The 15,427-nt window shown below is 38.3% G+C and overlaps 1 protein-coding gene across 1 annotated transcript in view; it reads left to right on the top strand.

Moving 5' to 3' along the window:
- LOC150088112 (uncharacterized) overlaps positions 1-15,427 on the top strand; it is a 103,741-nt gene that overhangs the window by 53,975 nt on the left and 34,339 nt on the right. The window contains exon 2 of the mRNA XM_090369340.1: positions 5,424-5,660. Within this exon, the coding sequence (XP_090225466.1) occupies positions 5,424-5,660 (237 nt within the window). The remainder of the gene's footprint in view (positions 1-5,423; positions 5,661-15,427) is intronic.

Here is a 15,427-nt window from a genome sequence, read left to right as displayed (position 1 = left end):
GTCGTCGGCATAGCGCATGTATAGTTTTAGTTCAGGGGGAAAGGGGTGTAGAATTTGGCTTTCAATGGCGGCTAGGTAGATTTCAGATAATGGGGCTGAAATCCCTAGTCCCATTGGTAAGCCAAATATTTGTTGAAAGATTTTTTTGTTGAATCTAAAAAATCTTGCTTCTAATAGAAGGGTGGTGAGTTCAAGGATATGGTCTATAGAAAGGGAGGTACGTTTTGTTAAGGTATCGTCTGTTTCTAAGAATTTGCGTAGGGCTTGTAAAGTAAATGGGATATGGACATTCGTGTAAAGAGAAGTAACGTCATAGGAAGCTAGGATGTCTGTATCGGATATTGTGATATTATTAATTTTTTGAAAAGCTTGATTGGTGTTATTGATCTTGAATGTGGAAAATTTAGTAAGGGGGGTTATGATTTTAACCAGGAAGGAGGATAAATTAGCGAAAGCTGAATTGCTGTATGATACAATTGGTCTTAAAGGGTGGTCAGCTTTGTGTAACTTGATAATCCCAAACATGTGGGGGAGGATGTTATTGCGAATTCCAATTTGCTGTAGTGTGGAAAGGTTGATTTCCTTATTTTGCCTGAGTTTCCTGAGAATTATATCGAGTTTATTTTTGAGTCTTGTGATGTTATGGTTATTAACATTTATGTATGTGTTTGGGTCTGCTAAGATGGATTCTAATTTTTCGGTGTAGATGTCTTTATCTATTATAACGATCGTATCACCTTTATCAGCTTTTTGAATAATAACGTTAGAATTTTTACTGAGTTTGTGTAAATCCATAAGCTGTTGTTTTTTTATATTAGAGCAGGAAGAAAGTTTGGTATTAATAATACTATTTGTTTGGTGCATTAGGCGCCATTTATCGGGATGATGTTCGAGTTTGGACTGGAGTTCAACGATGCAGTCTTTTATAGGGTAATGTTGATTTTTGATGGCAAAATTAAAGCCATATTCCAGGCCAGAAAGTTCAGCGGGTGTAAAGGATTTGGAAGAGAGGTTAACAGTGGTGATTTTTGTGGGGGAACGAGTCGTAAGGGAATTCCATTTTTTATTATGTCTTTGTGTTATTTCTTGGTTGGTAGCATTAATACGTATATTGTTTTTGTTGGTGAACTCGATCCAGGCATGAGGGGTCATTTCTTTTTTAAGGTAAAATCTGAGTTGGTGTATACTATTTAAAAGGCTATATTTTTTGTTATATCTCTTCCTGATTTCTTCACGGATGATCATAATAGATGTGCGGTGTATGATATGGGGATATTTTTTGCAATTATTTTTAGGAAAAATGCGGGCAAATTTAGGGATGATATTGTGGTGGAGGCATTTTTGTAAAAAGGCAATGTGTAACTTATTGGAAAAATATTTGATGAGTATACTGGTTAGTTGAGTTTTTTTATGATTATTAGACATGTCTAAAGGCATCAGAGAGAATAAAGAATGTGAAAAAATTAAAATTGGAGGGGCGGTGCAGATAAGGTGTCGGTTATTACCGTTAAAAATATCTTATTAAATTTGACAATACGAAATTTTTAGAAATCTTCAAGTACCGTGTTAATGGACTAGAAAGGAATAGCGAAAGCTTAAAAAGCGGAACAAAAACAATATACGTATTAATGCTACCAACCAAGAAATAACACAAAGACATAATAAAAAATGGAATTCCCTTACGACTCGTTCCCCCACAAAAATCACCACTGTTAACCTCTCTTCCAAATCCTTTACACCCGCTGAACTTTCTGGCCTGGAATATGGCTTTAATTTTGCCATCAAAAATCAACATTACCCTATAAAAGACTGCATCGTTGAACTCCAGTCCAAACTCGAACATCATCCCGATAAATGGCGCCTAATGCACCAAACAAATAGTATTATTAATACCAAACTTTCTTCCTGCTCTAATATAAAAAAACAACAGCTTATGGATTTACACAAACTCAGTAAAAATTCTAACGTTATTATTCAAAAAGCTGATAAAGGTGATACGATCGTTATAATAGATAAAGACATCTACACCGAAAAATTAGAATCCATCTTAGCAGACCCAAACACATACATAAATGTTAATAACCATAACATCACAAGACTCAAAAATAAACTCGATATAATTCTCAGGAAACTCAGGCAAAATAAGGAAATCAACCTTTCCACACTACAGCAAATTGGAATTCGCAATAACATCCTCCCCCACATGTTTGGGATTATCAAGTTACACAAAGCTGACCACCCTTTAAGACCAATTGTATCATACAGCAATTCAGCTTTCGCTAATTTATCCTCCTTCCTGGTTAAAATCATAACCCCCCTTACTAAATTTTCCACATTCAAGATCAATAACACCAATCAAGCTTTTCAAAAAATTAATAATATCACAATATCCGATACAGACATCCTAGCTTCCTATGACGTTACTTCTCTTTACACGAATGTCCATATCCCATTTACTTTACAAGCCCTACGCAAATTCTTAGAAACAGACGATACCTTAACAAAACGTACCTCCCTTTCTATAGACCATATCCTTGAACTCACCACCCTTCTATTAGAAGCAAGATTTTTTAGATTCAACAAAAAAATCTTTCAACAAATATTTGGCTTACCAATGGGACTAGGGATTTCAGCCCCATTATCTGAAATCTACCTAGCCGCCATTGAAAGCCAAATTCTACACCCCTTTCCCCCTGAACTAAAACTATACATGCGCTATGCCGACGACATTCTTGTAATAGGCAACAGATCCATTATTGATAACCTCTTCATAAAACTTAACTCTGTACACGATAGACTTAAATTCACCCTTGAAATTGGACAAAATAATCAGATTAATTTCCTTAATCTTACTATCTATATAACAGGCACAAAATTAAATACGAAAATTTTCAGGAAAAATACAAACACCGGTAAATACTTACATTTTGCTTCTCATCACCCTCTAAACACTAAAAAGGCAGTTTTATATAACCAAATTCACAATGCACTAAAGTACAGTTCCTTACCCACTGACCTTCACAATGAAATACAGTATATCACCGACAAATTTATATCCAGAGGTTACCCCCACCAACTTATTTTAAATACAATCCTTAACGCTAAAAATAAAATTAAATCTAACACCCCAACCAAAGACAAAAATAAAACAAACATCCGCATAGTCCTCCCTTACCACAATGAACTAGCAGGACAGTTCCGACGCCTATTTAACAACACTGATATCTCCCTTGTTTTTTCCACCTACAACAAATTAGGATCCTTCTTCAGCACCTATAAAGACTCATACAAATATCCTACAAACGACCTTAATAATATTATATACCTCATCAATTGTCAACCAAACTGCAACACATGTTATATCGGAAGTACCACTACTAAATTTGGCTCATCAAAAACATCCAATACCCGTGCATACTACCATTTTCATAGTCTCATGTCCAACCAATCTGTCACAGAACTTACAACTCATGCCCAGACTCACAACCACAACCCGCTCATCGACTCTGCCATTTCAATCATTAAACTAAAATCCAGTTACAGAATACTCCAATATGAAGCCCTAGTTATTGAATGGTACAAGCACCACTCTAACCTCAAAATTCTAAATTCTAAACTCCCCTTCAATCTTTCCCCAATTTGGAACCTCTCGAGATTAAAGTTCCCACATGTCAAAAAAGGCATCACGAGAGTATAATTTTTTATTCTTAAAATATCACGCGCGTTCTCTCCCCACACATTGCCAACTGAAGACGTTCTCTAACTAACGAAAGTCCTCGTAAAGACTATTGGCTTCATCGGATTCACTTACATAGTTTTTAATCATTCCTTCTTCTCTTTATTTCGATGACAACCAAGGATTGGATGTGTACACTTCTATTTCCTTGCGCCTATTTAACTCAGTCAACTTTTATCTACTTCCCTCCCTTTTAATTTTCAATTCAACAATTCAACTTAAACATTAACCACGCTTCCTAAGTAAACCATCGCAGATTAATTTCAAGGTGAGTACCGCTTTTTAAGCTTTCGCTATTCCTTTCTAGTCCATTAACACGGTACTTGAAGATTTCTAAAAATTTCGTATAGAGCATAGAACTTAATGGACTGGTATAAACTTTTATCTGATACAATAACAGTATACTCCGCTATAAGTTGAACAAAATTAATTTTCTTTCTGTCCCTTGAAATCTGCCAGAGAAGAAAAGAAGGCGGCAGTGGGAATACCGTTCTCAATATAATTATTATTTTGTATGATGAGGAGACAGTGAAATATAATTTCATCTCTAATATTGTAACATCACAAAATATATTGAAAGTTGCTATATGATAGCTAAATACTTCCTCTCCTGCAGTCCTTCAAAGAAATATGTTTTGATACATGTTTACTTATTTAAACTAAGAAATGGCTACTGTTACTCACCACCATGCGTGATTGTGCATGATAAAATATCAGGAGGCATCTAAGATAAGATAAAAAACAGTAGCAATTTACCTTGCATAGTCCAGATACAGTAGTAGCTTTTTTATAAGTTAACTGGATACATCTAAAATTACTTCAGCGTACTGCTTGGACTTTAGTGCTCTTGGACCATTTCCAGAAACTTTGTTTGCCTTTTTTTACATTAAAGATATCAAAAGTTCTTACAGAATGCTAAATTCATTCTGCACATTCCTGGTTTTCTTATAACGAAATATAGTAAGTTAGAATCTGAATGCAATCAAAGTCCACCTTCTATTTAATATCGTTCTACTTGGAAACACAGAAATCACAAGGCTTCAAATAAATATTACAACGGATTCGCTCCACTGGTCTTGACTTCCAGTAGCAAAGGACCACTTGAGTGGCACGAGAAACATACATTAAACCAATGAGAACAATGAGAAATTACATTATCTTTGTTTGTTGTTTTCGCTAAAGAAGAAAAACATCAGATGACTCTCGCTGTGTGATAGCTAAATTGGCCATGGTGTGAAAACAGCTCAGAAAAATTCCTCTCCTTTTGATGGAGTACGAGTCTTGTTTTTTTTTTAAAGCACAAGTTGACTTTCAACTTCTCCAACGCGCAGTGCAGCCCAAACTGTCTGTATGATGCATCCATCATTACAATTCACTTAGTCTCATTTCAAGAGGTAAGCACAATACTGACGCCCAAATGGTAAAATAACTTCCAGGATATTTTTATGGCACATCATTGATGGGGTGTAGCTAAGTAACTGCGTATGTAAAATTTGTAGAGGAGCCAATTAATGACGTTAGGATTAAATACATCAGAAAGAAAGAAAGACAAATTTTAACAATTTCCTCTCGCTTCAAAATTATGATTTTAAGTTTCAGTGATTTTTTTTTTTTTTAAATTGAAGCCATGTTTCTTTCAAACATTAACGTGCTCTCATAACTAACGTTTTTTTTCTTTGTTCGGCAGAGAAACTACCACCAAGAAGAAAAAGGGAGGATAGTGTTTTATACAACGACCATGGGAATAGTTCGAGACACATATGAACGCTGTCGTCGAGTCAGAAAAATTCTTGAGACCCTGATGGTACGATTTGAAGAAAGAGATGTATTTATGAACCGAATCTTCCAGAAAGAAATAAAAGAAAGGCTTGGATTTTCGCGAGTTATCGTACCTCAGCTTTTTGTTGAAGGCCGGAGTCTAGGGGTAAGTTCCACTCTATGATTGCAATTACATTCCAGGACTATGTACAAAAATAATATAAACTACTTGTTTAATGTATATTGGAACAGCTGAAGAAACTGGGATGAAAAAATTCATTTTCACAATTACAGGAGAAAATTGGGTAAATAAAATGGAACAAATAAATTTAAATTATAAACGTGTATGTATTATCGGCAGCTCACCATACATTTCTTGTATTTAAATCCTTATGTAATGTGGGCACATTTTAAAAATAGGATTGTGCGTGTGCACCTCAAAAATTATGCGACGCTGGACATTTCAATAATAATAAAGGTGGTGTTAAAATTCCAACAATGCAGCTAGGGTACAGTTATGCAAAATGTCAGGGCACATTATATGAATCATGGTTGTACGTACAACAACCAGTGGGCGTAGGTCAATCCTTGCAAAAAGGCCCAGACCCTTGGTTTCAGTTGACAATAGACTCTGGATAAATGGTAGGCGAATTGGGGTCAAGTGTTTCACCCCTCCCCATCTTCGACTATAGCACTATATTCCCAACGGTTTATGTGGGATGACCCACTTTATCTGCTATCTGACGAACAGATATACAAGAAATGTAATATTATACAGGGTGACCCAATATAAAAGCCAATGTAAAACATAATGTGTATATAAGTTTCAAATGTGCTCCATTTCTCCCCAGGCATAACTCCGTACGACGAATTGTGATTTATCAATCATAGAACAACGTTTCTTCACAATTTTTTGCAATCATATTGATCGCGTTGCTTTTCTGGTCATAACAGAGTTCTAGCAAAGGTGCAAAACACTTACCTCAGTAATCCTCAAACGTTTGTCAGGCAGGGGGAATTAAGGGTCACCACCACACGAATCCTTAATTTCTGTCTTCTATGCCTTGCCTATAGATGAAGTTACGTGTTAAAAAGATGTGAGAAAATATATTCAATAGGTTTGATTAGTTAATTCAGATTTTTGCAATACCATCAATTAAGTCAAGTTTAATTTCATAACATCGTTTTCACCTCAATTTGTCCAGGAAGAGGGGAAAAAAAAGGAGTATTTAGGACAAGATTTGTCTTTTAGATAATTTAACTAAGAATGTCTGTCTTCTACCAAGGTTTCTAAACCAAACATTATGTAATTTTTATTATCTCTAAAGCATCTGAACTCTCTGTGTTTTCGAATGTCTGAATACTACCCATGATATAACATAAAATCAAAATAATTTAATTTCAGCGGAATTGTTATTTTTTTTTTATCTCTAGCAGTTCTCTTGGTAAAATTTAAAAATGCCTTGTTTATCAGGATCAGTATGATAATTAAAAATAGAAAAATAACAGACAGAACTATTGAAGTTCGATTGTTTGCAAGCAGATAGTTATTGTTTAGCGAGTGTTTAAAATCGTTCATGTGAAACTTTTTTAAAAGTAAATCGCTTATGAAATTAATGCTTTAAAAGAGTAAAAAATAAGTGGTGCCCGATCAGAATCATGCAGAGGGACCTGTGACAGTAGAAGTTTGAGCTTTTCAGTTCTGACGTGAAAATTTTAGAGTTCAATTTTTCTCTCTTTCCACCCTCCTGCCCCACTTATTGTTCTTGAGTATTTGGCCATAAATGCAGTCACAGTAGATAGTAAACCTCGCGCAATAATGCCCTTTGGGTCGACTAAAACGGTCTGGACAGCCGTCATCGATATCAACAGGTTCCATGTATAGTCCGTAGGAAATCGCGCATCCTTTCACAAATCGCTACTTTTGCTTGCAACGCAATGCATTCTGCATCGATTGAGTTCCACGTCTTAAGTCAACCATTATACATGGTTATGCTATCTGGTGCGGTGGACAGTTGTGAATAATATGCTGCTAAACACCACCAAATATATTCAGAAAAGAAGGAGAAAAGTGGTTATTAGAATTACCGTGATCACAATTATACATGTTAAATGAAAGTTGGCTAATGGAATGCGATTCGGATTATCACTGTCGTCCTCAGATGTATGGCAGCTGTTGTTTTTTTTATATTAAGTTTAAACTTCGCGCACTGGATTACAACGAGTATATCATTAGGAAAAAAGGCTGAACTGACAAACTATTTCTTACAACAATCGAAAAACACGAGAATTAAAACCAAAATAATAATGATTATATAGAATTAAAAAAAAAGTAAAAAACTAATAAAATCATTGAAATCAAGTAGATTTGGAGATGAAGTGCCCCTTTTTCAATTTAGGAATTTTTGAATAGTGTACACAAAATAACACTTAATACTGTATTACATATTATTCTTCAAATCATTAAAGGTTTTACTATTTTAGAGGGCAAGGCGTGTCTGTTCCATTACAATGGGCAATTGACTGTACCAGACAGCTTTTGAACAGGGATTTCAGACTGAAAGACAGGAACTCGCTCTCTATTGATGTATTTGACCAGTAGTGCAATCCTGCTCAATGATTTCTTGTAACCACAGATTCAAGGCACAGCCATGGTGGTCTGATATTTCCATGGAGGAAAACAAATACGGTGATATTCTTGTATGCTACCTGTCTTGTTTGATTGTTACGGAATATAAACAAAAAATTTGATTTGTTATTTATGTTTGAATCTACCGGTGTCAATCAAACTCTGGCGACGGTATATTGATGTTGTTTTTGCAGTCATTCTTCGGTGCATTCCAATATATCAACCCATCATAGCTATTCGCAGCTATTCCAATATAGCCGACCCAGAGAAGCAAATGACCTGCAAAGAAAAGTAACTGAAATCATCATTAAAGCTAGCGAACAGGCAATGAAAAGGAAAATCCCAAAGCCAGGCGCCATGCCCTGGTGGACCCCCGACATTGAAAACCTGAGAAATAAAGTAATGAGACGACGAAAGGACTTCCAACGGGCCCGGCGATCTTGGCCGGTCGCTGAGGTCGCGGCCATGAGGGATAGGTATAAAGACGCAAGGAATCGATACACAAAATTAATAAAGGACACCAAGCGCAAAACTTGGGAAAATCTTGTATCCATAGCAGGGAACGCTAACCCCTGGGGAGTGGTCTATAAAGTAGCCACTAATAGACACTCCAGAGGAGAAGTCGCAGAAGCAACAATGACCCCGCTGGGTACCCTGACCACTACGTGGGATGACTCGGTGACCAATATTCTAAACACCATCTTCCTGGAACAGGTAACTCCTACCCTCCCAGAACAACTGCGGATCTGTCAAGAAAATGACTCATATTTCACTGACCAACAAGAAACACCATTCACTGTGGATGAGCTGCATGCGGCCGCCATGCAAATCAGAAGCAAAAAATGCCCTGGCCCAGACCTAATTGAACCGGAAATTGTGAAAAAAACGGTGGAATACACCCCGGATCTGTTACTCACGCTATATAACACTTGCCTCCAAGAAGGAACCTTTCCTAACGACTGGAAAATTGCCAACATCAAACTTAAATTGAAAAATCCATCAAAGCAGCCAGAAAAACCAGAGTCTTACCGTCCGATCGCCCTACTCCCAGTTGTAAGCAAACTATTCGAGAGAATGCTGCACAAGAGGCTACTCCACTATTACGAAGGGGAAAACCTAACAAACACAATGCAATTTGGATTCAAACCTGGCCTATCCACGATCGAAGCTCTCAAGACACTGCTGGATAAAGTAGAAGCCTGTACTACCAAATATTTTCTTGTTATCAGTATTGACTTCGCGGGGGCGTTTGACGCCATCTGGTGGCCGAGCGTCCTCGCGAGACTTAGGCGGGCTGGAGTGCCCCTAAACCTGTATAACACAATCAGGAGTTACCTAACACAGAGAACGATCGAAGTGCATGCACCGTATAGGAAGCTAACTAGACAAATCCACAGGGGGTGCCCGCAGGGCTCTGTCCTAGGACCCCTGTTATGGAATATGATTTTAGATGAATTCCTGGCCCTTGATATTGGCGAAGTCGGCGCCCAGGCCTTCGCCGATGATTTGATAATAACTGTTGCTGCTGATTCACGAGCGCAGATCGAAGAAAAAGCCAACCACGCGATAGAAATTTTGCAAAACTGGGCTACAATCCATTGCCTGCGGATTTCTCCAAGTAAGACCTGCTCGGTACTCCTGAAGGGCAGACTCGACCTTGCCAGACCACCGCAAGTGAAAATCCAAGGCACCACAATAAAACTTTCTACAGAAATAAAATACCTCGGAATCATCATAGACAAAAATCTGTCTTTTCAGCCCCATCTAAAGTACATTAAACAAAAGATACGGAAATATTCTGCATTGGTCGCAAGAGTGACCAGGAGGGACTGGGGGCTAAACAAGCGGACCCTGTCCCTCTACTACAAATCTACCTTCATCCCGGTCATCACATATGCTTCACCAGTTTGGTACAAAAAGGTAACCACAGTGGTAAATAGAAGAACCCTGGACAGCATCCAGCGGTCAATAATTCTGACAATCACACGAGCTGTCTCCACAGTCAGCACGCACGCACTCCAGGTTCTGGCCGGAGTCCTCCCGCTGGACTTGGAAATCATCAGATGCGCCCTGACATATAATATGGCAAAAGAAATACCGTGCACTATCCTGAACTTCACGTTGGATCTCACCAACAACAGGAAGCTTGAAAAAACCAGATTGCTCGACCACCTCCGACAGGAATGGCAGGATCGGTGGACAGAATCCACTAAAGGGGAAATCACCAAGAAGTTCCTCCCTAGCGTAAACAGAGTCTTTCCAAAACTCCCGAGTTGGTTCCAACCAGGGCTCCACGTCACCTTTCTGCTCACAGGGCATGGGCCATTTAATGCAAAACTATCTAGCTTCCGAATCACAGAGGATCCCCGTTGCCTCTGTGGCCACGAGGAAACATGGCAACATCTCATGTATGACTGCGACCAGTATGAGGACCTGCGATGCAGGCTCACCACTACTATCACCTACTTCCCGCAGAACATGGAACAGCATCTTCTCGACTCGGAACAAGAATACAAAGCCCTTACCATTTTTGCACAGAAACTCTTTGCCAGAAGGCGAGCACTTATAGCAAACCACCATGCACAGCACCCAGAAGCTGATGATGAATTCCAAAACCAGGACTAGAGAAAACCGGAATACACACAAGAAAACTGTACCCACAACTACGAACATGACCATCATTTAGCCTTGTTCACGAGGGAACTGACAACCAGGAAGACCTACGTCTGAACCAGAGACAACCTGACATAGGACGTGATTCATGTATGACCTGCGACTGGGATCTGACTCCTAACATTGAAAAAGAACACCAAAGAAGATCCAGTTCAGATCGCTTGGACACGCACGTGCTCACAACTGTTAATGCCTGATGGCGACCTGTACCGGGCTCCCTTGCCTGGTACCTTTACTCCCTTTCCCCTGGTGGGGAGGAGGAGACAGTCTTGTCTCCTCTCCACCCCTGCCAACCCTGATTCTTCTCCTGGTGGGGCTTGGGCCTGCCTCACTGAAAATCCTGGGGTCGCCTTCTCTATCGTCCCCATACTTCTGTCTTTCCCCCCCAGCCTTCAGTCTACCCCCCTACTCTGCCTAATACGCCAGTGTATAACCCCACACAAACTGCAAAAACTTAACTTCGTCCAAATTAAACCGCATACACTTCACTTGGCTTTTCTAATTCCAGAGTTCACCCCTACCGAGTATATATATATATATATATATATATATATATATATATTTTTTTTTTTTTTTTTTTTTTTTAGGCCCTAGCCACTGAAATCTCAGGAAACTAGGTGGCAGGGCCTGCCAGAGTAAAACTTCATTCTGTGTACCTGGTCTGCCTCCACGAGGCCAAGTGTGGACAACGTTGGGCCTCAGTAGGGGTCCAGCGGCTAAATGGCCAGATGAACAACGATACACAACACTACACATATACAAAATCCACACACTTTTAAATCTCTGGCCTTCCCAGTGAACTGGTACACCTACAATGAAAGCAACGCGGAGATGGGGGAAACCCCTGGTGCCGTTAGACATCAATACACTTTACACTTTACTTTACTTATATCAACTCCATCATAGAATTGGAAGCCGATAAGACTCTCTCTTTTTGGGACTTTGGCGTATAGGTACACAGCATATAGGAAGTCCGCCTACACAAGACAGTTCACTAACTATGGGTATGCGCACCTATACAGTGCCACTCGTCCTCTATTCGATCGAGCATGGGCATATCCCAGTTCTGTTAGAGACGGAGATCTTCAGATTTCTGGAGTAAGGACAGATCTAAGTGCGGTTATCCTCCCCATATTCTGATAGGTGTGAACAAGTAACCTTAGTCTCACTGGTAGGTTTGTACCTTAAGAAATACTGCAAATGTCCAGTGCCACCCGAGTATTGATGTACAGTCTCACAAAGCTAAACTACAAAGTATCATCCCGGACAAAAACTTGAGCTACCTGGTTCCACTGACGCTCTTCAGGGAGCTCCTACGATCAGGAATGTGACATTGCTCTATTTTTTAAATTGTTGGCAGTTGCCAGTTTAACTGTATGCAAATATAGTAATATTAATGCAAACTATACGAATGTTAAAACTTTCTTATATTAACAATAATCTCCGAGTCTTGTTACTATTAATCTGATGTGAACCCCTTGCCTTGTTGTCGTAACGAGTACATTACAACATAATTTTATATACTATATATTTCCTCGTTGCCGCAATAAATATTCTCTCTCAATAGCCAGTAACCTTTCAGCTAATTCGGGTCGACCTTAATATGTTAGTGAACTTTTATCCACTGCAAACACCCCCACCCTGTTCTGAGTATCACTGTGTGCTTTGCTAGGATTCTATGTGCGAAAGTTCTCAAGTGCATTGTTTCCAGGGTGAAGTCACCCATCCCTTTACTCTCTGGGGGGGGGACTCTAATTACAGCATCAAATGCCTGGGTTGTGGGGTGTGCTGCATTGACACAACTGCTAGAAGGTTGGAAGACTGTATCTCGTAACATAAAGGGGCAACTATCTTTTTTTTTTTTTTTTTTATGTAAACCCCAAACACGAGAGATATTAGAACCTATAGTACTTAGTACCGTGCTTGGGTTGGAGGTTGAAAGAAGATATCTGTTGACATTAGACTTGAACCTCTGTAGACTGTAATTTTCAGGAAATAAGTATGAAGGAAGGTTGTTCCAGAAAACGGCAGTTGAATGAATAAACGAGGAAGATGAAAAGTTGGTTCTGTGAGTTTGAAGTTAGATAGTAAATGGCTGGTGGCGGCACGTGTTCGGACTGTTTTGAAACAGAGAGCGGGAATTATAGAAACTGATTCAGAAGAACAGTGCCCATGGAAGTATCTGTAAAAGAGGCTCCCAGGTAGCAAGTACAGCTTGCCTGGCATATCTGAGAGAATGTCTGTGACAACCTCAAGGACTAGTTAATTTTGATCGTCCTGACCCCCACCGTAAGTCGAGATTATCGAATGCTCACGTGACTTCATATTTCTAGAACGGTCCCAATATGAATCGTAATAGAGAGACTTGCGTTGGTTTGCATCGGCAGGGTCAGATTAACTCCTTCCTTTTCCTTCTTCCCCCTTTACTTTTTTAGCCGAACGCTGATATCACGACAGGTAACTATTTTATGACAGCCACGTGTCACATGATCCTTCTGCTATTGAAGCTAGTAAGCCCTTCACTTCAAGTTTATAAAAGAGCACTCCACCGCGAAAGCTACATGATATTTTATATTGATTTTAACACTTTTATCAATTTTTGCTTTCATGTGACTTGCATTGTACGTTTTTATTCTAGTTTTAATTGCGTTTGTTGGTTACTGTAAGAAAACTTTATGCGTCTGTTATTAATATTAAATCAATGTATGCAACAAGACTTTTTCCCAGGCGCCTTACTTCCAAAAGTTTCTGTCTGCCGTGATCCCCAGATCTTTGGGGATACTTAAAAAGGCTAGTATGCATTAATAACTCTCTCGCACACTGGCAAAATCAGAAGCCAATACCAAAGGGTAATTTTTAAACACTACGTCACGTCTCACCAAACACGATAAAGTGGTTCTTGCATTCTGGAAGAAGGACACGTTCAACATTTATTGCAACTTTTGTTACAATTACAACTGAAATAAAACAGACTACACTATTAGTTGCGTGACTTTTGAATCGCCCTGTAGGATAAATACCATGCAATAATGAAAAGAGTCCCGACGTGAATATTACAGAGCACCCGTGAGTATATAACCTTGGATTAAGTAATAATCAACCTCAGGCATCGATATGGATGATTTAAAGTAGTAGTTGTAAACAGAACGCCACTGTCCCAGAAGCCTTATTTATACAAAATTTTGGCCCATGTGCCAGGTAGCTACTATGATTTTCATCTTTGGGGTTACTTAAGGAGTGATGTTACTGTTTTACAAGAGTTAAAAATATTCTTTAAATTAAGTTAATCTAATAAGCGCACGTTATCGGTTGTTTCTTATTATAAGCAAGATTCGCAATTAAGGGAGCACGCTGGAAAGCTTTCCTGTAATTTAATATACATACTTGATAATTAAAAATGACATTTTATTAATGAGCGCCCTGATTATAAAAGTGGCGGATCCAGATTATTTTATACTTTTAACTTTACAGAGAATTTCCAAAATCAGATGAAATAGATAAAATTCAATGGTAAAACATTAAGAAGTTGTACAACACGATCAATATTTTAAAAAAAAAACTTTGAGATTTTTATTAAACTAACTCTAACTGACAAAAATCCCAATTCCATTTGATTAGCAAGCCTCAGCACTCTATTAAAAACTAATAATGAAACAAGTAATTGGATTTAACTGTGTGCACTCTAAATAGTTCTAAAAATGCAATTCTCTGAGAACAGTTGAAATTAATTATTTCAATAAAGGCCTCAATGCTTTCAACGATCTTCTAAATTCATTCATTTTAATTTGTAACAAAGGTACCGGGTAAAATTATGTTGAATTTGTTCAACAAGGAATATATCACAATGTTCGTAAGAAATTCAGATGGCTGAATTATAATCCAAAATAGGCATTACAGTCATTTTATAAATCTTTGCCAAGAATTCCTCTGATATCTTCTCTATAAAAATTGATTTTATAGTTTTATACTAGTCAAACGATTTAATAAATAATACAACACATCCTTGAATCCCATAACGGTCCGATTATGTAATTAAAAATTAAGTTCAAATTTATCTCCAATATTTAACTAGCCTTTATATAATATACAACTTAAAATCATAAAACACAAGAGTACATTTTTGTATTTGTTCCAATTTACTCAGGCCCGGAAAGGGGAGGGGGCGACACCCCACTTCTGCTTCCGTAACTCCGCAGAAGATCTTGATCTCGCGAAGATAGTATTGCCGGATGTATGAAGAAAAAATACTGCATCAGGCGCCATCGGTATGTAAATATAACCTAAGGCGGATATATACACGACTGAAAAAAGTTGATCTAAATAATTCTCCATTGTATTCCCGTGTTTCTTTTGTCTGAGTATGCCAGTGTGTTTGTCCGTACGTGGACTAATGAAGGAGAGGAGAGAACTGCTAACAGCAAATGGGAAGAAAGTGAAAAGAGTGTTATTATACAAACAATATCCGTTGAAAGAAAACCTGTTGCTTTGTCGTCACGGTTAAGAAAAATCACACAAAAGCGGATGGACAAATACTATGGGGTGGGGTGAATGTCTCGTTATTATATAAAAACGATACAACCTTGAAAAACCTAGTTAGCACGTCGCTTCGATCGTAAACGACTTTGCGCACG

The sequence above is a fragment of the Mastigoproctus giganteus genome, chromosome 3 (assembly GCF_048544385.1).
Source record: "Mastigoproctus giganteus isolate SK-2022 chromosome 3, ASM4854438v1, whole genome shotgun sequence".
Classification (NCBI taxonomy): domain Eukaryota; kingdom Metazoa; phylum Arthropoda; class Arachnida; order Uropygi; family Thelyphonidae; genus Mastigoproctus; species Mastigoproctus giganteus.
The sequence above is the reverse complement of the archived record's forward strand: the minus strand, read 5'-3'. Positions and strand labels throughout refer to the sequence as shown.